The sequence below is a fragment of the Gekko japonicus genome, unplaced genomic scaffold, assembly GCF_001447785.1.
Source record: "Gekko japonicus isolate JY-2015 unplaced genomic scaffold, Gekko_japonicus_V1.1 scaffold2822, whole genome shotgun sequence".
In the NCBI taxonomy this organism is placed as follows: Eukaryota; Metazoa; Chordata; class Lepidosauria; order Squamata; family Gekkonidae; genus Gekko; species Gekko japonicus.
In genome coordinates this window covers 126047-146142 of record NW_015176532.1, presented here as the reverse complement: position 1 = coordinate 146142, position 20096 = coordinate 126047, and the positions used below count along the sequence as shown (strand labels likewise).

General features: G+C 50.5%; 1 protein-coding gene across 1 annotated transcript in view; it reads right to left on the bottom strand.

The window, feature by feature from the left end:
• Positions 1–267: 267 nt before the first annotated feature.
• The window catches only part of HEXA (hexosaminidase A (alpha polypeptide)), a 32804-nt gene continuing 12975 nt past the window's right edge, over positions 268–20096 (bottom strand). The window contains exons 6-14 of the mRNA XM_015427436.1: positions 16861–16962; positions 15324–15456; positions 13717–13897; positions 10773–10859; positions 9875–9947; positions 6032–6212; positions 5671–5761; positions 2490–2594; positions 268–651 (exon numbers count right to left, since the gene is read on the bottom strand). Coding sequence (XP_015282922.1) covers positions 588–651; positions 2490–2594; positions 5671–5761; positions 6032–6212; positions 9875–9947; positions 10773–10859; positions 13717–13897; positions 15324–15456; positions 16861–16962 — 1017 coding nt within the window. The 3' untranslated portion in view covers positions 268–587. The remainder of the gene's footprint in view (positions 652–2489; positions 2595–5670; positions 5762–6031; positions 6213–9874; positions 9948–10772; positions 10860–13716; positions 13898–15323; positions 15457–16860; positions 16963–20096) is intronic.

Here is a 20096-nt window from a genome sequence, read left to right as displayed (position 1 = left end):
GACAAGAAGAAAGGAGGTAGTGGGAGGCTTTGGGGAGGCAAGTTGGGCCGTGGCGAGCAAAATTTCTACACCACAGAAGGCATTAGTAAATTAGCAGCCCTCCACCAAAGGTATTATCTGACAGGGTTGCCAACTCTGGGCTGGGAAACAGCTGGAGAGTTTGGAGATGGAGCCCGGGGAGGGACGGGGCCTCAGTAGGGTATAATACCACAGAATCCGCCTTCCAGAGCAGCCATTTTCTCCAGGCGAATGGATTTATTTAGTCTGGAGATCGGCCGTAATTCTAGATCTCCAGACCTCACCCAGAGATTGGCAGCCCTAGTCATTACCTTGATCCCTTTAATACAGCTGCCGGGACATAGAACTGTGATAAACAGGAAGGCACTGTCTTCATCAGAGTCCACTGGGCCACGTTATTTATTTAGAAAACAGGGGAGCGTGGTGCTTGTTGGGGGGGAAATTCAGTTATCCATGAGCCACGATGGATGGATTTCCCTTTGCTGCATCACGTTGATTGAAAAGGAAGTCAGTCCTGCTTTCCCAGAGAGACAGTCAGTTCGCAGTGGCCCCTGAGCAGACGGCAGCCATCAAACGCTGCCATATTCATGTTCACAATATCCTGTGAAGAGGGGCTCTGCCCGGATCCCTCGCCTGCAAGAAGAGAAAGAACACAGGTGTGATGGGCTGTGGCTGAGTGGAAGAACATCTGCTTGGCATGCAGAAGGTCCCAGGTTCAATCCCCAGCATCTCAAGTTAAAAATATCAGGCAGTAGGTGATGGGAGAGACCTTGACCTGGGACCCTGGCTCAGTGGTAGAGCATCTGCTTGGCATGCAGAAGGTCCCAGGTTCAATTCCCGGCATCTCCAGTTAAAAAGACCATGCAGTAGGTGATGGAAAAGACCTTGATCTGGAACTCTGCCTCAGTGGTAGAGCATCTGCTTGGCATGCAGAAGGTCCCAGGTTCAATCCTCAGCACCTCCAGTTAAAAAGACCATGCAGTAGGTGATGGAAAAGACCTTGATATGGGACCCTGGCTCAGTGGTAGAGCATCTGCTTGACATGCAGAAGGTCCCAGGTTCAATTCCCAGCATCTCCAGTTACAAAGACCATGCAGTAGGTGATGGAAAAGACCTTGATCTGGAACTCTGCCTCAGTTATAGAGTATCTGCTTGGCATGCAGAAGGTCCCAGGTTCAATCCTCAGCATCTCCAGTTAAAAAAGACCAGGTAATAGGTGATGGGGAAGACTTTGATATGGGACCCTGGCTCAGTGGTAGAGTATCTGCTTGGCATGTAGAAGGTTCACACATGAAGCTGACTTATCTGGAATGAGACCCTTGGTCCATCAAGGTCAGTACTGTCTACTCAAGACTGGCTGCAGCTCTCCAGGGTCTCAGGTAGAGGTCTTTCACATCACCTGCCTTCCAGACCTTTTAACTGGAGATCCCGAGGATTGAACCTGGGACCATCTGCATACCAAACAGATACTCTACCACTGAGCCACGGCCCCTCCCTCAATCCCTGGCATCTCCAGTGAAAGTACATGATGTAAAAGGCCGCTACCCAAGACCCTGGAGAGCCGCTGCCAGTCTGAGTAGACAACACTGACCCTGATAGACCAAGGGTCTGATTCCATATAAGGCAGCTTCTTGAGTTCTGAAATGAGGCTATTCTAGGGCAGGGGAGTGCATAACCTCCCCCTACTCTCTCATATAGCAACAGTGGCTATTCCTTGGTGTAGTGGACACCCCTTTCAGCAAACACAAACCAAGGTTTGTGCCAAACTACGGCTAACCACAAAAGGACCATCCCAAGCCATGGCCTGTAATCTTCACCCCTCACCTGACTGTGTGTCAGTTCAGACATCAGAGTTGAAGGTTCTTTTACCACTGGTCAGAGTCTTACCTGGGCCTAGCCAGAGGTTTGGGTGCATGGCTCAGGACAGGTGAAAATGCCTCTATTGTTAGCACAGGCCAGGGGTCCCCAACGTGGTGCTCGCAGGCACCATGGTGCCCACATACACTTTTCCTGGCACCCACCAAGTGTTTTTAGAAAGTGGGCGGGGCCAGGTGAGGCTTTTGCCCAGCTGAGCTCCCGATTAGCCACTGGAGATTTGATTGGCTGTGCAGATTTCTAAAAAGCTTTGGCAGCAGCTGATACCGCAGCATAAGGATCTTCACTGTATGACTGAAGGGAAGCTGCGGCAGCCCTTTTGTGGCTGGCTCTGCCTCCCGTGGCAGCCATTCTGTGGCTGCACCCACCACACGGGGCCAGAATTCCAAAGGTGCCTGCAGGTTCAAAAAGGCTGGGGACCCCCGGCAGACATTCGCACAAGTGTCGTTTCTTGCACCCAACTGCAGTCGACAGCAACATCCTGCCCTCTTTGACATGCTCTCCCATTAGATGCCGCCCTCACGGTAGTGTGTGCCTGATTCAGAAATCCTAGGTAAAAAGAGCCACAGAGAAGATCTCGCTGAATGTGCCCCTACCTCAGCAGCGTACATCGAAAGTCCGCCAGCCTCCTATAAGCATCGCGCGTGTTTCGGACGGTCTTGTTGCTCCATAACCGCTCTGCTACAGCGCCAGCTCTAGGCCTTGAAGAAAGAAGAACATAAGAGAGGCCATGTGGGATCCGGCCAATGGCCCATCCAGTCCAACACTCTGTGTCACACAGTGCCTAAAACCCAGGTGCCATCGGGAGGTCCACCAGCGGGGCCACAACTCCAGAAACCTTCCCACTGTTGATCCCCCCAAGCACCAAGAATACAAAGCATCAGTGCCCTGAATAAGGCATAGCCATGCTTGAGTTCTGACTATGAGGTGAGGCTTTCTTGCTGGGACGGGACACAGAGAGGCATGATGTGCTGGCAGGAAATTCAAGGAGGCTCCTTGGAGTTGGGCTTAAGGCATCACTCACAACTAATGCTATTTTGTTATGGGGTGGAAGGGAGAATGGTTGCCATACAGATACCATTTGGGGCCATCTTATAAAGCAGTGATCTTCAACTAAGAACATCAGAAGAGGCTTGATGGATTAGGCAACTGTTCCATCTAGTCCAGCATCCGGTCTCACACAGGGACCAACCAGTTCCTCTGGAGGAGCAACAACAGGGCAGAGAGGCTGAGGCCCTCATAAGAATATCAGGAGAGCCCTGCTGGATCAGACCAGTGGTCCCTCTATTCCAGCACCCTGTCTCTAACAATGGCCAACCAGTTCATCTGGAGGGCCAACAGCAGGGCATAGAGGCTGAGGCCTTCATAAGAACATAAGAAGAGCCCTGATGGATCAGACCAGTGGTCCATCCAGTCCAGCATCCGGTCTCACACAGGGACCAACCAGTTCCTCTGGAGGAGCAGCAACAGGGCAGAGAGCCCGAGGCCTTCATCAGAACATGAGAAAAGCCCTGCTGGATCAGACCACTGTTCCACCTAGTCCAGCATCCAGTCTCGCACAGTGGCCAGCCAGTTCCTCTGGAGGGCCAACAACAGGGCACAGAGGCCAAGACCTTCCACTAATGTTGCCTCCTGGCTCTGGGATTCAGAGGATTAGTGCCTCTGAAAGTGGAAGTTCCCCTCAGTCACCATAGCTAGTAGCCACTGATAAGACTTATCATCCATGAATCTGTCTAATCCCTGTTAAAGCTGTCTATGCCTGTGGCCATCACTACATCCTCTGGCAGCGAATTCCACATTTTAATCACTCTCTGTGTAAAGAAGTATTGTGGCTAAGTACAGAACTACATAAATGCAGGGGTAATTTCCTGCGGGAGTGCACAGGAGCGGAGCTCCGGCAGTAAGGAGCCCAGGGGGCAGGCACATGCAACAAGCCCTGCCCCCTGCTCCCAGCAGCCCTCAGTTGGGTCACGAGGAGCAAGAAGCAGCCAGGTAAGTTGTAGAGCCCCCCCTGGCCCACCTTCAGGCACAAGCTGTCCCTCCTCTGTGAGGGCAGATCTGCGTGTGTCCCCCCCCCAAGCTAGCAGTCCAGTGTAGCCTGAGTGGTGGGTGTTGCCTTCTGACACACTTCCGGTGATGTCAGGGAGTGTGGCATATGCAAACAAGATATGCTAATAAGTTATGCTAATGAGCTCCTGCACCTCTTTTTCTACGAAATGACCCCTGCATAAATGGATCAGTCAAAAAGAAAATGAAATCTTAAAGTTAAGGTATATTGGTGGAGTCAGAGGCATGCTAGAATAAACAGTGCATGAAGGGAACAGCAGGCAAAGATTATTATGGGACTGAATGATTTCTTAGAGATGCTTTACAGAAAGGGAAATGAGAGAACAGTTGCCAGGAATCCACATGTCACTGTGTGAGGCAGGATGCTGGACTAGATGGACCACTGGTCTGATCCAACGGGGCTCTTCTTATGTTCTGATGAAGGCCTTGGCCCCTATGTGCCCTGTTATTAGACCTCCAGAGGAACTGGTTGGCCACTGTGTGAGGTATGATGCTGGACCAGATGTACCACAGGTCTGATCCAGCAGGGCTCTTCTGATGTTCTTATATTTTTAGATACACAAAAGTAACACCACTGACCACCTGTGCATATGCACTGGTAAAGGTAAAGGTTCCCTTGCTCGAAAGCCAGTCGAATCCGACTCTAGGGTTGCGGTGCTCATCTCCATTTCAAAGCCGAAGAGCCAGCGCTGTCCGAAGACGTTTCCGTGGTCATGTGGCCGGCATGACTAAACACCAAGGCGCACGGAACGCTGTTACCTTCCCACCAAAGTGGTCCCTATTTATCTACTTGCCATTTCTTGCTTTCGAACTGCTAGGTTGGCAGGAGCTGGAACTAGAGATGGGAGCTCACTCCGTCACGAGGCACCCGGGTCTCGAACTGCTGAACTACCGACCTTCCACAGCCTGCAGTTCAGCGTCTCAACCACTTGAGCCACCGCAGCACTGGACAGAGGATTTAATCTTAAGAGGCCTCATAAACATTCCTGCCCTGTGTCTATTAATTTCATTTTGGAAGTAATACAGGGGGGTTTGCAAACATATTATAAGCAAAATTCATCATATTATATTTTATGAAGACTAAAACCCATTTTCTCTTTTTTTCAACAGCATTCCTTTTTGGGTCCAGTATTGACACATTCTTTGTTATTTCTCTTTGTAACGTGCCTTTATGTACCTCGTATTGTTTGACCTCTGAAGGAGGCCTGATTGGGCCGAAACGCATTGGGTCACAATAATTGTTCCTTGTGCGCATGTCATTTGTATTTATTAACGAGGCTTTCATTGGGCCCTTATTTAACTTTTCCTCAAAATAAATACATGTATTTTTACTTATGATAAGTTTATATGAGGTTTTAACTATTGGCCCTCCACCGGGTTCTTTTGTTACCTTTTCAATACTTGATTCAATTTTATTGGGTTAAGTTCCTCCCTCCCTCCCTCTAATGGGCCCTTCTTGGCAACTAACCCCTCCCACCCTCTCTCTTTCCATATGTGATGGTTGAGAAAATTCTGTTTCACTGTATCTGAAGAAGTGTGCACGGACACAAAAGCTTATATGCAGAATTAAACTTTGTTGGTCTTAAAGGTGCCACTAGACTCAAACTTTGTTCTGCTGCTTCAGACCAACATGGCTACCCACCGGAATCACTACCCCACACTTTCTCATTTTGAGCCCAGGCTGGCCTCCCCAAGGTCCTTGCTACTTACCAGAGTCTTGGGCTCAAGTTTGTGACATCCACGTATTCACCCCACATACAAGCCTCGCCGCCGATCACCAGATCTTTCTGCGCCGAACTGCCTATTGGGGTGGGGGGTGGGGGAAGAATCAATTCAGACCACAGGCTGGCAGGAGAGCAGGAATAGCTTAGCAGTTAAGAGTCTGCGCTGAAGACGGCATGACGGAGCCAGTTCGGCCTGGGACCTAGACACTGATTCTTCTTTCCAGCTTTAGAGACTGGCTCCGAGTGGACTGCGCCTGTGACCTCACAGTGCACTTCTGATTCTCCCACCCTTTCCGCACCCAAAATTCCGGGAGGGACAGGGCAAGTGGGCACAAGAGAGCACGCACCTTTGAATGCCAGGGGCTCCACCAGGTAAATCCCTAGCCAGTCCTGCCCGTAGGAGATATAGTTAAGATACCAAGGGGCAGATAACAGGGCCCGGTAGCCGGCTTTGGTGACACGTGCTGTCTCGTTCGGATAGTGCCCGTTGTCCTGCTTCCATACGTGTATGATGGTGTCGGGCTTCACCTGGGTGAAAATGGAAGAAGGTGTCAGAGATGGGAGCCAGCCATGCTTCTTACCAGAGAGCAGAGGCTTTCAAGATACAAACGCCTCCAGGATTACAGATGCCCATAGCTGCTGTTCAGGCCCATAGCTAGGATTACTTTCCTGGGAGGCATTAAAATTGTTAAAAAAAAGACTTTAAAAGCATTTTGCGGACAAATGCCTGTGGGGCCGTACCTTTAAGTAAGGGGGCGGAGCCCCAAATGGCCCCACTGTAGCTACGGGCCTGCTGCAGTTTCATAACGACTCCCTCCCTATGGGGTGCTTGTCGGCACCTGGTGGCGGCTGCATACACAGGCTGGAAAGAGACGCCTAGCTCCAGGAGGGCTGGTCATGCATGTCTAAAGTTTTATGTTGCTCTCCTGTAAAAGTGGTGCCGATCCTTCTCGGAAGCCTTACGGCGAATCGGCAGGGAGGTGACGGGTGAAAGGGACAGACTGATCGGAGAGAGAGAGAAGCACCCAGGGAGAAAGGTCAAGATGAGGAGGCCGCAGAAAGGCTCTGCAAAACAGATGGGGTGGAGGGGAGGGAATAAGGAACATGTGGAATTCACTGCTGCAGGAAGTGGTGGCAGCTATAATCACAGACAGCTTCAAGAGGGGACTAGATAAACATACAGAGCAGAGGTCCATCAGTGGCTATTAGCCACAAGTTACAGATGGAACACTCTGTCTGGGGCAGTGATGCTCACCTGGTTTTTGGCCACTGTGAGAAACAGAGGGTTGGACTGCATGGGCCATTGACCTGATCCAATATGGCCTCTCTTATGTTCTTATGTCTGGGGCAGTGATGCTCTGTATTCTTGGTGCTTGGGGGGCCACAGTGCTTGGTGCTTGGGGTACAGATGCTCTGTATTCTTGGTGCTTGGGGGGCCACAGTGGGAGGGCTTCTGGAGTTCTGGCCCCACTGGTGGACCTTGATGGCACCTGGTATTTTTGGCCACTGTGTGACCTATAGTGTTGGACTGGATGGGCCATTGGCCTGATCCAACATGGCTTCTCTTATGTTCTTAAGATGTCTGAAAGAAGGCCAGGGAAGTAGTTAGTCCTGGAAAAGGGAGAAGGCCTCTGAAACAGTACGGCAAAAGATGCTGCCAACTGTTCCCCTATAACCAAACCTCCCTGCCATGAGAATGTTTCCATGGGAGGGGAACGGACCTGACCTTTGGGTATTCAATTTCTACCTGCAGAAGTGCACTGAACCCGAGACTGCCCCCTGCAGTCTGAAAAGGGCACAGGGCTAGGAATTCAGTGCTATGTGATTCGGCCACATGTTATGCACTGACAAGACAGGCACAGAAAGTCACCTGCAAGCCACGGGGGGTGGGGTGGGTGGGTGGTCGGGTCTTCAGTGTTCTGAAAACTGAATGCTCTTGGAACAGCCCAATGGGTAGGAGAGTGTTCACACAGCATGTGCACAGGTTGCACACCAAAAAAAAAAAGCAACAACCTGGGAGGGATCTTGAGAACGAACAAAGATGCAGATTCCCGGGGCAGACATCAGACTCCTTTTTCATGATGTCCTCTCACATTCAGTAGCTGCATACAGCCCTGAGGCTTTATTTATGTACTTTGATTATACCCCACCTTTCTCTCCAATGCAGGACCTAAAGTGGCTGACATTGTTCTGTCCTCCATTATATCCTCACAACGACCCTGTGAAGTAGGCTAGGCTGAGGAGAAGATGATGAAGAGTTGGATTTATACCCCACCCTTCACTCAGAGTCTCAGAGTGGCTTGTAATCTCCTTCCTCTCCCCACAAGAGACACCCTGTGAGGTAGGTGGGTCTGAGAGAGCTCTTTTGAGGACTGCTTGCGAGAGAACAGCTCTGAGAGAACTTGTGACTGACCCAAGGTCACCCAGTAGCTGCATGTGGAGGAGTGCAGAATCAAACCCGATTCTCCCAGAAGATTCCACGCTCCTAACCACTACACCAAGCTGGATTTTACTATGTGAAATCCACTTGCAAACAGTCGCTGAAGTGGGTTGAAACTCCATTATCTAGCATGTCGATTTGCACCTTTCCAGCCTGAAACCCGATCCTTCATTACCTGAAAGCAAATCCACCACATGCTGACATGAGGTAGTCTTTTTAAGCAGATATTTCAGATCATGAAGTTAAGCTCTACTTTCTCCTCTCCTTTTTTTTTTTTTGGTTTAAAAAAATTCAAACATTTGGCCTGATGAAGAGTTCTGGGGAACTGGAAAGCTTGCGCACTGTTATCCATCATTGGAGCGGTCTTAATAAAGGTATTATGTGGATCTTCCCTTTTTGGACTGCAGTTTCTAGGCCCAAAGTCCAGAAATAGTGGTTTAGACAGTGAAAACTAAAGAAGGTTTTAGCAAGACCCTCTTCTTTGCATGGAAAGTGTCACTAAGTTTGCAGCTGAGCACTCAAAGAACATCTAGATAATATGGAAGTCTCTTTATTTATGTGCTGTATCATGCATGATCCCTAGTTCCCAGGGTTTATGGGGAGGAGCTGTGGTTCACTGTCAGAGCATCTGCTTGGCATGCAGAAGGTCCCAGGTTCAATCCCCGGCATCTCCAGTTAAAAAGGATCAGGTAGGTAGGAGGTAATGTGAAAGAGCTCAGCCTGAGAGCGGCTGCCAGTCTGAGTAGACAATACTGACTTTGATGGACCGAGGGTCTGATTCAGTAGAAGGCAGCTTCATGTGTTCATGTGAGCCTCTGGCTCCCAACCGCAACTGTGACAGGAGTCTCATTTGTAAACTGTGTACACCTGGTAAGCCCTGCAAGGACCCTTCAGAATCAGTGCCCCGCAATCCCTTTCTAAATCCCAAGCCTTCACTGGATACTGCTTGCATCCTGTCTCCTGCAGTCATGAGAGCTAGAAACTTGAGCTTCTTTGTAACTCATTTTAAAGTGCATCTAGTATCGGCCTTTCTGGGGATCTCTGCCTAAGATGACATACTCTAAAATCAGTAATAAAATACAACAGGATTGTTAAAAAGCACACCTTAGTACAACAGATCATTTTTTTTAAAAAAGCAAAGCCTTAGCACACAGAACAATTACAAAATACAGCAGAGCCGGAGGATAAGGACTGTATTTCACAACCACGAAGCGAAACTGCAAAAAGAAAAGGATTCTGATTGAACAGCATGCTCCGACCTGGATAGCCCAGGCTACCCCAATCTTGTCAGATCACAAAAGCTAAGCAGGGTCTGCCCTGGCCAGCATTTGGATGGGAGACCTCCAAGGAATACCAGGGTCGTGACGCAGAGGCAGGCAATGGCAAATCACCCCTGAACACCTCTTGCCTCAAAAACCATACAGGGTCACCATAAGTGAGCTGAGACTTCACGGCACTTTCCACCCCCACCCAGGTTCTCAAGGGTGCAAATCCAGCTTGGGAGAGGGGCAAATCTTCACAAATCTGGGGCTGTGGGGAAAACATGCTGCCCTGCCTATGTGGAAAGGATCCCTTGGATTTTTCTCAGAAGCTGGGCCTAGTCGTCCTGACTTCAAAGACTGGGGATGGTGGGGCGCAGGAAAAGAAGAGAAAGAATTTACATCTCGAAATGCAAAGAAGCAAGGCCAAGTTTTGGCAAGGCAGGGGAGAGAGAGCGCAGCGCCTTGAATCGCCCTAGAGAGGTCCTCACCTTCACTGCGTTATCAAACACCTCCTGCCACACCACGTAGCCTTTCCCATAAGACGAGACAATATCCAAAAGCCTGAAGTAAAGAGAAGAGCTACTGAAAAAAAAAGAGGCATTTCCCACACTGTCCGTCATCCTGCTCCAGGCACGCCTCAGCGGTACCTGCACTCAGGGCTCTGAAGCTAGCAAGGAACATTTACTGATATGGAGCTCCAAACAGCAAGTGTACGGGGCTCCAGCCCCATTATAGCTGCAAGGTTAGGAGTCCCAAGTCTCCCTTGGGTCTATTTTCTGAAGAGGCCAGTCAAAAGATGGGAAACAAGAACCTTCCTTTTTTTCAGCCTGTGGGCACCTTTGGAATTCTGACAACCGGCTGCCGGCATGTCCCTGAAATGGCTTCCACAAAATGGCTGCTGCAGGAGGTGGGGCCAGCCACAAGATGGCCACCATCGGAGGCGGAGACACACACACACACGCCCGACGAGTAATTTGTGTGTGAGAGAGACTAAAACTAATGCCGTAGTGGCAGCTGCCACCGGAACGTTATTTTAATCCAATCAGACCTCCAATGGCCAATTAGAAGCCTTGCTGGGCAGGAGCCCTGCCTGGCCCCAACCACTTTCTAAAAACACTTGAGGGCCACCCAGAAAGGTGTGGGCGGGGGTCACGGCGCCCACGGGCACCACGTTGGGGACGCCTGCCCTAGATAAACAAAGACCACATTTCTTTGGAAACGGCCCCAAAAAACCTAAAAAGAGAGGGTGGGCTAAAACAGACAAGCCTCTGTGCAAACTCTCTGGGGGTCCGGTGAAGGGGAATGTGGTCTGGAGGAATGGGATGCTGTTCCCACGTCTGAAAGCTCTGCTCCCAGTCTGCTGTACTGGCCCGCCTGAGCCCTTACTTTTGGATGTAAAAGGATTCCAGCTTAGAGTAGTCTTGGCCAAACCCCATCTTCTTCATGAATGTCTGGATGTCTGGATTGGATTTCCTGCATGCAAAGGAGAGAACTTGGATCAGACCCATGCAATGACCAGATCTTTTCAGAACGGGTGGCCTCTATCCAAGGCTGGCGGAGGAGAAAACGTTGCCTCCCGTGAATGGATGCCGCCGCTGCAGAAGGCCCAAAGCAGAATTCCTCCTGTCGATTCTTTTTAAAAGGAGTGTGATTCTAGTCCTCAAGATGACTGCAATGTGGGCAATGAGTCGACTAGCTAGTGAGAAACAGAGGTACTGAATAAGGTTTTCCGCTGAGTTGGATAATGGGACAGGAATGTCTTTTAGACTCGCGACATATCCCAATCCCTTGGCTTCTACCCCAGTTTACGTTTGTAGACCTGCTGTCCCCCACCTGCATCGTAATAATCTTTTCTAGAAGAACAGAAGAAGAGATTCGACTTACACCCCACCCTTCACTACCCAAAGGAGTCTCAGAGCGGCTTACTTTCCCTTCCCCTCCCCACAACAGACACCCCGTGAGGTAGGTGGGGCTGAGAGAGCTCTTTCGAGAACTGCACCTGAGAGAACAGCTCTGAAAGAACTTGCAACTGACCCAAGGTCACCCCAGCAGCTGCATGTGGAGGAGTGGGGAATCAGACCCGGTTCTCCCAGATTAGAGTCCACTGCTCTTAACCACTATACCGAACCAGCTCTATATGTTCTTTTGCCAACCACCCCTAATCCCTCCTTGGAACAAAACCTGTGAAGAGCATAAATGAGCAAGGTTCACGGGGAGGGTGTGTAGTGGTGTGTAGTGGTTAGAGTGATGGACTAGGATCTGGGAGAACCAGGTTCAAATCCCCAATCAGCTACGAAAGTTTGTGGGGTGAGACTTGGGCCAGTCACACACTCTCAGTCGAACCTACCTTGCAGGGTCACTGTGAGGATAAAACAGAGGAGAGGAGAACGACGTGAAGGTGCTTTGGGTCCCCGATGGGGGGAGAAAGGCAGGATATAAATAAAGGAAATAAATAATTAAATTAAAAACCTGACTACAATCCTGCAAGAGAGCCCGGGTGATGTAGTGGTTACGAGTGTTGGACTGGCATCTGGGAGAGCCAGATTCAAATCCCCACACTGCTTGAAAGCTCAGTACATCACCATAGGCCGTTCGCCCTCTTTCAGCTTAACCTACCTCGCAGGGTTGTTGTGAGGATGAAAAAACAAGGAAAGGAGAGCCACGCATGTCACTCTGGAGGCAAGGCAGGTTGAAAATGTGATAGAGAGACATTTGAGGAGGGCTCTTGGCTCAGTCAGTAGTAGGGGTGTGCACTCAGTATATACCAAGCCAACCCGAAAAATACCATATCGGTATTTTTCAGGTATTTATTCGGCAGAATCAGATTAGAGAATCTGATTCGGCTACCAAAACAGCCACACCCGAATAAAAGCCGATATTATCAGTACATCACCATGGGCCACTCTCCTTCTCACAGCCTAACCTACCTTGAAGGGTTGTTGTTAGGATGAAAAAACAAGGAAAGGAGAGCAACGTGTGTCACTCTGACGGCACGGCAGGATGAAAATGTGATGGAGAATACTATTATATTATTCGGCTTTTATTATTATTCAGCTTTTATTCGGGCATGGCTAGAAGGTTTCAAATGCCTTCTGAACTCCATTATACCCTATGGGGACAGTCTCCATAGGGAATAATGGAGCTGAATAAATTAAGGTTTCCCGAATATTTCCCTGAATTCCAATACAATACCGATACTGGGATTCAGGAACGTTCAAGAATACCAATATTTTTTGGATCCAATATATCCAAATCGGGGGGGGGGGGGGGTTGCACACCCCTAGTCAGCAGAGCACAGATCGGGTATGCAGGGGGTCCCAGATGATGTCCTTGGCATTTCCAACCCAAGGCTCTTAGGCTGCAGGTGCTGGGAAAGACCCTTTTCTGCCTGAGAACCCAGAATGTTGCTGTAAGCCAGAGCAGACAATACTGAGCTGGATAGTCTTGACTTAAAGGCAAGGTCGTCAGTTTTCTTAGAAGTCTTCCTTTTCAAAGGTCTGCTGCTGCTTACACAGTGACTTTCTCAGGACAAGGAAGCAGGACCCGTGGATGGCTGGAGCCTCTGATACAGCAGCCGCAAGAGCTAAGGAGGCCCAAGTTCCGTCTGGCCAGGCTGGTTTGTATTACAGACAGTCCGGCTTCCAAAGGTGGCCAGAAACAGACTTGGCAACCAAGCCATATGCAGGCATCTTGGCCACCCCAAAGTGGCTGGTCACTCAACCCACCTTGCGTGAAAATGCTTTCTCCTGGGCCAGGCCCTTGTTCTATGACACAGCAATGTCCACTCTGACTGGAAGCAGCTCTCCAGGGTCTCAGGCAGAGGTCTTTCCTATCACTGACTGCCTGGTCCTTTTAACTGGAGATGCCGGGAATTGAACCTGGGGCCTTCTGCACTTGAAGCAGATGCGCTGCCACTCAGTCATGGGACCCTCCCCTTAATGAGCATGTATGAATCTGCTTTATACTGAGTCAGAAAAAAATATGTAAGGGAATACAGTGCTATAAATGGCAAAAACACAGTGAAGATTCACTTATAAACGATGTGTGAACCACTGAGTCAGACTGCTGGTCTATCAAGGTCAGTATTGCCTGCTCTGACAGGCAGCAGCTCTCCAGGGTCTTAGACAGAGGTCTTTCCCGTCGCTTCCTACCTGATCTTTTTTAACTGGACATGCCAGGCATCGAACCTGGGACCTTCTGCATGCCGAGCCACAGTGGCTCCACCACTGAGCCACAGCCCCACCTCCATTCCTTATCTTCCCACATCGCGATCTATCCTCCACCTCTCCATCCCCTGCCTCCCTATCCGTCCTAAGGGATCAAAACCAACCAGCAAGTGAAGTCAACCTCGTCTCCGCCCAGGTGAACGTAGAAGTCTGGGAACACGGCACTGACTTCGGCAAAGAACTCCAACATGAACTGGTAAGTGGTGTTTAGGACGGGATTGACCGGTCCGTAGGCTCCAGAGGGCTTGGAGCCCGCATAGCAGGGAGTCAACAACCTTGGGGCACCTGAAGAAAACATGAAGGCAAGACAGAGATGAGAGCGGCAGGTTCCAGGCACAGAACAGTGAACAGAACTGCAAGCCAAGCCGGCCAAAGGAGCGAGACTTCTGCTGTCCAAAACACCGGAAAGTACAGTGTGCAGACGCTTGCTCAGTGTCTTGAGTACGTAAGACGCTGCCTTATACCCTTAGTCTATCAAGGTCACTATTGTCTACTCTGACTGGCAGCGGCTCTCCAGGGTCTCAAGCTGAGGTTTTTCACATCACCTGCTACCTGGACCTTTTAGCTGGAGATGCTGGGGATTGAACCTGGGACCTTCTGCATGCCAAACAGAGGCTCTTCCACTGAGCTATGGGCTCAGATCAGCACATATGAACACACATAAAGCAGCCTGATGCTAAATCAGACTCAGTATCGCCTACTCGGACTGACAGTGGCTCTCCAAGGTCTCAGGAAGGGTCTTTCACATCACCTATGATCCTGGCCTTTTAGCTGGAGATGCTGGGGATTGAACCTGCATGTCAAGTAGATGCTCTACTGCTAAGTCACAGCCCCTCCCCTAAGTATCCAATTGCACCACAACTCTGACTAATCCAACAGCCATGAAGCTGCTGTAAGCACAGTCTCTGCTCATGCACCCATGCAGGGGAGAAGCTCTTTGTCTGCGTGCATCCTTTGAAATAAGCAGCCCGCATGGGAGGAAATCCATTCCTGATCCCATCAATAAAGAAGACCCTCCTCATGAAACAAAAACCATCTACCACAGTGGAGCGGGCAAGCGGAATGGTCTTGGCGATGTATGCAAGCCAGACCCACCCCAACACCTCTAGCTGCTGAACAGTCATATATTCAGGGCTATTTTTGGGCAGGAACGCACAGGAACGGAGTTCCGGCTGGCTCCCGAGTTGGCCACGCCCAGCAGGAACTCATTAGCATAATAGGCCACACCCAACAGCAGAAACTCATTAGGACTGGCTACATTAGGGGTGTGTGGCCTAACATGCAAAGGAGTTCCTGCTATAAAAAAAGCCCTCCGTTTTGACAACAAACAAGGCAAACAGAATAAGAAGCAAAAGGTGGGTGTGGCTGGATGACCACACTTCTGCGAACATGGGGTGTGTGGCCTAATATGCTTATGAGCGGTGCTGTCAGGGGTGTGTCCTAATAAGCAAATGAATTTCTGCTGTTGGGTGTGGCCTATTATGCTAATAAGTTCCTGCTGGGCTTTTTCTATAAAAAAAGCCCTGCATTGATACTCCACTTGATCTTAGCCATAAGGATGAGAAGCTATCTAAACAGTCATATACTGGAAGAGGTCCACCCACCAGTTTTCAGCCAGGCTCTACACATTCAGAGTCCAGGACGCAGGACTGAATCTGGTACAAGAAACAGTAGCGAGCACATTCCTCTGGGATTCAGGACCAAGCCTTACCTGGCCCCCAGGAGCGGGTGTGGCCAGGAGTGTCGAACTCTGGAATCACCCTGATCCCACGCAGCCGGGCATATTCGATCACCATCTTCACATCACTGGCAGTGTACACGTGGGTGAAAGGGTTGTAGGCCCCCTGGAGTGGAAAGAAGGAAGAAAGTCACAAGTTCCTACTCCACAATGGTTTTGCATTTATTTATCTCCCATTTTTCTTCCCAGTTGGGACTCAAAAGGGGTGGTGGAGGAGGAGGAGGAGAAGAGATTGGATCTATCCCCCCTCCTTCACTACCCAAAGGAGTCTCAGAATGGCTTACAATCTCCTTTCCCTTCCCCTCCCCATAACAGACACCCTGTGAGGTAGGTGGGGCTGAGAGAGCTCTTTCAAGAGCTGCTCCTGAGAGAACAGCTCTGAAATAACTTGCAACTGACCCAAGGTCACACCAGCAGCTGCATGTGGAGGAGTGGGGAACCAAACCGGGTTCTCCCAGATTAGAGTCTGCGCTCCTAACCACTACACCAAACTACACCAATATCGTTCTCCCCTCCTCCTGCGGTTGCCAACCTACAGGTGGTGGCTGGAGATCTCCTGGGATTACAACTGGTCTCCAGACAACAGACATCAGTTCACCTGGCGAAAACAGCCACTCTAGAAGGTGGACTCTATGGCATCGTACCCCACTGAAGTCCCTCCCCTCCCCAAACCCCACCCTCCTTAGGCTCCACCCCCAAATCTCCAGGTATTTCCATACCCGGAGCTGGCAACCTTAACTCCTCTACTCTCTCACATCAACAAATCTGCGAGATTAGGCCAGGCTGGAAATTTGTGATAGGCCCAAGTCTGCCCAGCAAGCTTCCATGGTAGAAGCAGGGATTCGAACCCAGATTGCCCAGGGTCCTAGTCCAACCCTCTATTTGCTATACCACACTGGCCCTCAATATGACATAATAGTGATGTAAGCCATTTTGGATCGCCAATAAGAACACCGTTTTCCCCTCCCCTGTTTTCTCACAACACCCCTGTGATGTAGGCCAAATGGAGAGCTTGTGGTGGGCCCAAGTCCACCCATTGAGCTTCCATGGTAGAAGTGAGGTCAAACCCAGGGTCCTATTCCAGCCCTCTATCCAGTATACCATACTGGATCTTGCTATGACATAATAGTAGCAATCCAAGCCCTTGGATAGCCCAGGCAAGCCCAATCTCATCAGAGTTCGGTAGCTAAGAAGGGCCGACCCTGGCAAGTACTTGGAAGGGCAACCTCCAAGGAATCCCAGGGCCAGGATGCAGGGGCAGGCAAATATCAAGCCCCCTCTCTCTGAAATGTCCTAGCCCCACTAAGTGTTCTCAGAAGTCACCATGACTTCCAGGCATGCAAGCACACACACACACACACACACGCACAAAATACCAAAAAAAAAAAAAAAAGTAGTAACCCCACCAAGGTAAACAGCTCATGTTCGGGCTATACCACATCAAGGGAGGCCCACAGAACACAATATACAAAACGATCCCCGTTGCAGTTCAGAGGGATGCGCGGCTCACCTTCTGGCTGAGATCCGGGAACTTGACGCTCTGATATGGGAAGGAAGGATCGTCCACAATGTGCCAGTGAAACACATTGAGCTTGGTGTAAGCCATGGCATCCTGGGGATCCGGAGAGGAGGAGAAACAGGACAGTCATCCCTGCACCAGCGTCACAAGGAAAGGCCTTGCCAACAGTAACAGCCACTTGCCGATAGTTTCAGAGGGCAGCCATGTTCGTCTGCACTAGAACCAGGGGTCGTTTCGTAGAAAAAGAGCTAGGGGGACTCATTAGCATAACTCATTAGCATATGCCACACCCCCTGACATTACCGGAAGTGTGTCATAAGGCCACACCCCCTGACATCACCGGAAGTGTGTCATAAGGCCACACACCCCGCCCCCAGCGGTCCCGGCCGCCGCCGGCGGCCTTGCAGCTCCACTGCCGAGCCCCATGAGGGGCCCGGCGGTGGACCTGCAAGGCCAGCGGGAGTGCGAGGAAGCCCCGCGAAGGACCTCCCTGGCCCCAGGCAGGCAGGGGTGGGGAGAGGCAGGGAGGAAGGAACTTACCCTCCCTCTTCTCCTGCCCCCTCCTGGCTGAATGAGGGCCGGAAGCGGGGCGGCCGGAAGCAGGGGGCGGGGCTTCGTCATGTGCCCCGTCCCCGTACCTCATCCGGGGGAACTGCGATCCCCCGCGATCCCCCCTGAAATGACCTCTGACTAGAACAATTAGATCTGAGTCCGGCGCCTTTGAGAGCAACAAGTTTTGGAGGAGTATGAACTTCTGAGAATCAAAGTTTCAAGAATCAAAGCGTCGTCACTGATGAAGGGAGCTTTGATTCTCAAAAGCTCATACCCCCCCCAACCTTAAAAAAGGGCAAGAGTCCAGGAACACCTTAAAAACTAACAAAATCTGTGGCAGGGTAGGAGCTTTGGTGCATCACCGCTCACTTCTTCAAATACAGCTGGAATGTGAGTCTGTCTGTCCTACGTATTGGAAAGTGGAGTGATTTCAGATGCCAAGTGACAGAAACAAATCAAAAAGAGAACACCGCACTGCTGATGCCAAGAAAACAAAATACACTGTGAAAAAGCAATCTCTAACAATGATATATAAAAGACTTGTGCAAGCTTATTTGTCTGATGATTATATTAAAGTTAAGCACAATATTATAACAGAAGGAAACTTTATAAAGTGGAACTCCGAACAGATACGTGCAACCTGTCTTATGAAATAAATCTTGTGGGCCACATCAAAGGACAAAAGACAAGCCACAACAAAATGCAAAACGAAATACAAGTCAAACAAGGCTGCTTTTATATTATACACAGAAATCTCCCGCATCCTCCCAAGTAGCAGCAATGCAGAGTTCACCCAAGTTCAAAAAATACACATCCTACCCACGTTGGCCACTATTGAGTGCAGGGAGTCCATGCTCCAAACAATGCTTATAAAGGCCCTCATGCAAACTTCCTTTACCCGTCATATGCTCCCTTCCCATATAAGGTAAAGGTAAAGGTAAAGGTTCCCTTGCTCGAAAGCCAGTCGAGTCCGACTCTAGGGTTGCGGTGCTCATCTCCGTTTCAAAGCCAAAGATCCAGCGCTGTCCGAAGACGTTTCCGTGGTCATGTGGCCGGCATGACTAAACACCAAGGTGCACGGAACGCTGTTACCTTCCCACCAAAGTGGTACCTATTTATCTACTTGCAATTTCTTGCTGTCCAACTGCTAGGTTGGCAGGAACCCTTCCCATATAATAAACCTCAAAATAGGGTCTGCAATGCATAACCTGGTGCCTCAAGGTCAATGATTTTATACTGCTGTCTTTATGATATTGGCAGAGATCTCAGCCAAAGAGTAATGAACACATGGAATTCACTGTAGCAGGAAGTCGCGGTGTCTATGAGCATAGACAGCTTCAAGAGGGGACTGGAGAAACATCTGGAGCAAAGGCCCATCAGTAGCTATTAGCCACAAGGTATAGAGGGAACACTGTCGGGGGCAAGTGATGCTCTGTCTCCTTGGTGCTTGGGGGGGGAAGCAACAGTGGGAGGGCTTCTGGAGTTCTGGCCCCGCTGGTGGACCTCCCAATGGCAGCTGGATTTTGGGCATTGTGTGACCCAGAGTATTGGACTGGGTGGGCCACTGGCCTGATCCAACATGGCTTCTCTTGTGTTCTTATCTCGGGCATGATTCCGTGAGATCCTTGTCCCTGATGGCCATCAGCCGACGCCTTCGTTTGCTTTCCTATTTACCGCATGCTACTGTTTTAAGGGCCGGGGTGGGGGAAGAAAAAGCTAAGATCTGAGATTCTGTCCTCAAAGAGAGGCGAGAAGGGCTGTGGCTCAGTGGAAGAGCCTCTGCTTTGTGTGCACTAGGTCCCAGGTTCAATTCTCGGCATCTCCAATTAAAAGGATCTGGCGGTAGGTGATGGGAAAGACCTCTGCCTGAGACCCCGGAGAGCTGTGCCAGTCTGAGTAGGCAACACTGACCTTGATAGACTGAGGTCACTTCATGTGTGATCAAAACGGCTCTCTTCCACTGGCTGTCAGAAGTCACTGCCAGTGGGGGGGGGGGGGGCAGATGGGCAGACCTGCCCTAAATCCCCAATGCCCATTTCTCCTCAAAAGTTCAGAATGCCCCTCCCCCCAAGTTCACCCCCACCAAGAACCACAGCTCTAACCACTGCACCCCACCGGCTGTCACACAAACACATAGCACAGAGAAGAGGAAATACACAACGGTCCCTGCCACACGGCAGGAAAAATACCGGCAAAAGTGCGGCTTTTAAAAGCCACACCAAAAAAGAGACGCCGCGGTGGGATCCAACGATCCCCTGAGCCGTGGCGCCGTTGCTCCCCGGCACGATCAGATGCCGGGGAGGAAGAGACGATCGGGAGGGGGAGGCTGCCAAACTGCGCATTCGGCCGGGGGCCAGGGATGCGCCGGTGGAAGGACGCACCGGTGATCCCACGGCCGGCATTGATGCGGCCTTTCGGAAAGAACCACCTAGTTAGGTGGTTCTTTTTTGCTGCAGTGTTTGGGCGGAAGGGGCGGATCGGGAACGGGCACGGCACGCTTCCCAGATGTTGCTGTGGGATCGCGCCCGTTTGCTGCGGCCCCGATCCGTCCCTCTCCCGGCCCAAAACCTCTCGTGTGACCGGGGCCAACATTTCTTTTTCCTCAGACAAGACGAAAAGGTCACATGAACCAAAGTGTGCCATGCTACTGCACAGAGCAGAAACGCAATCCAATG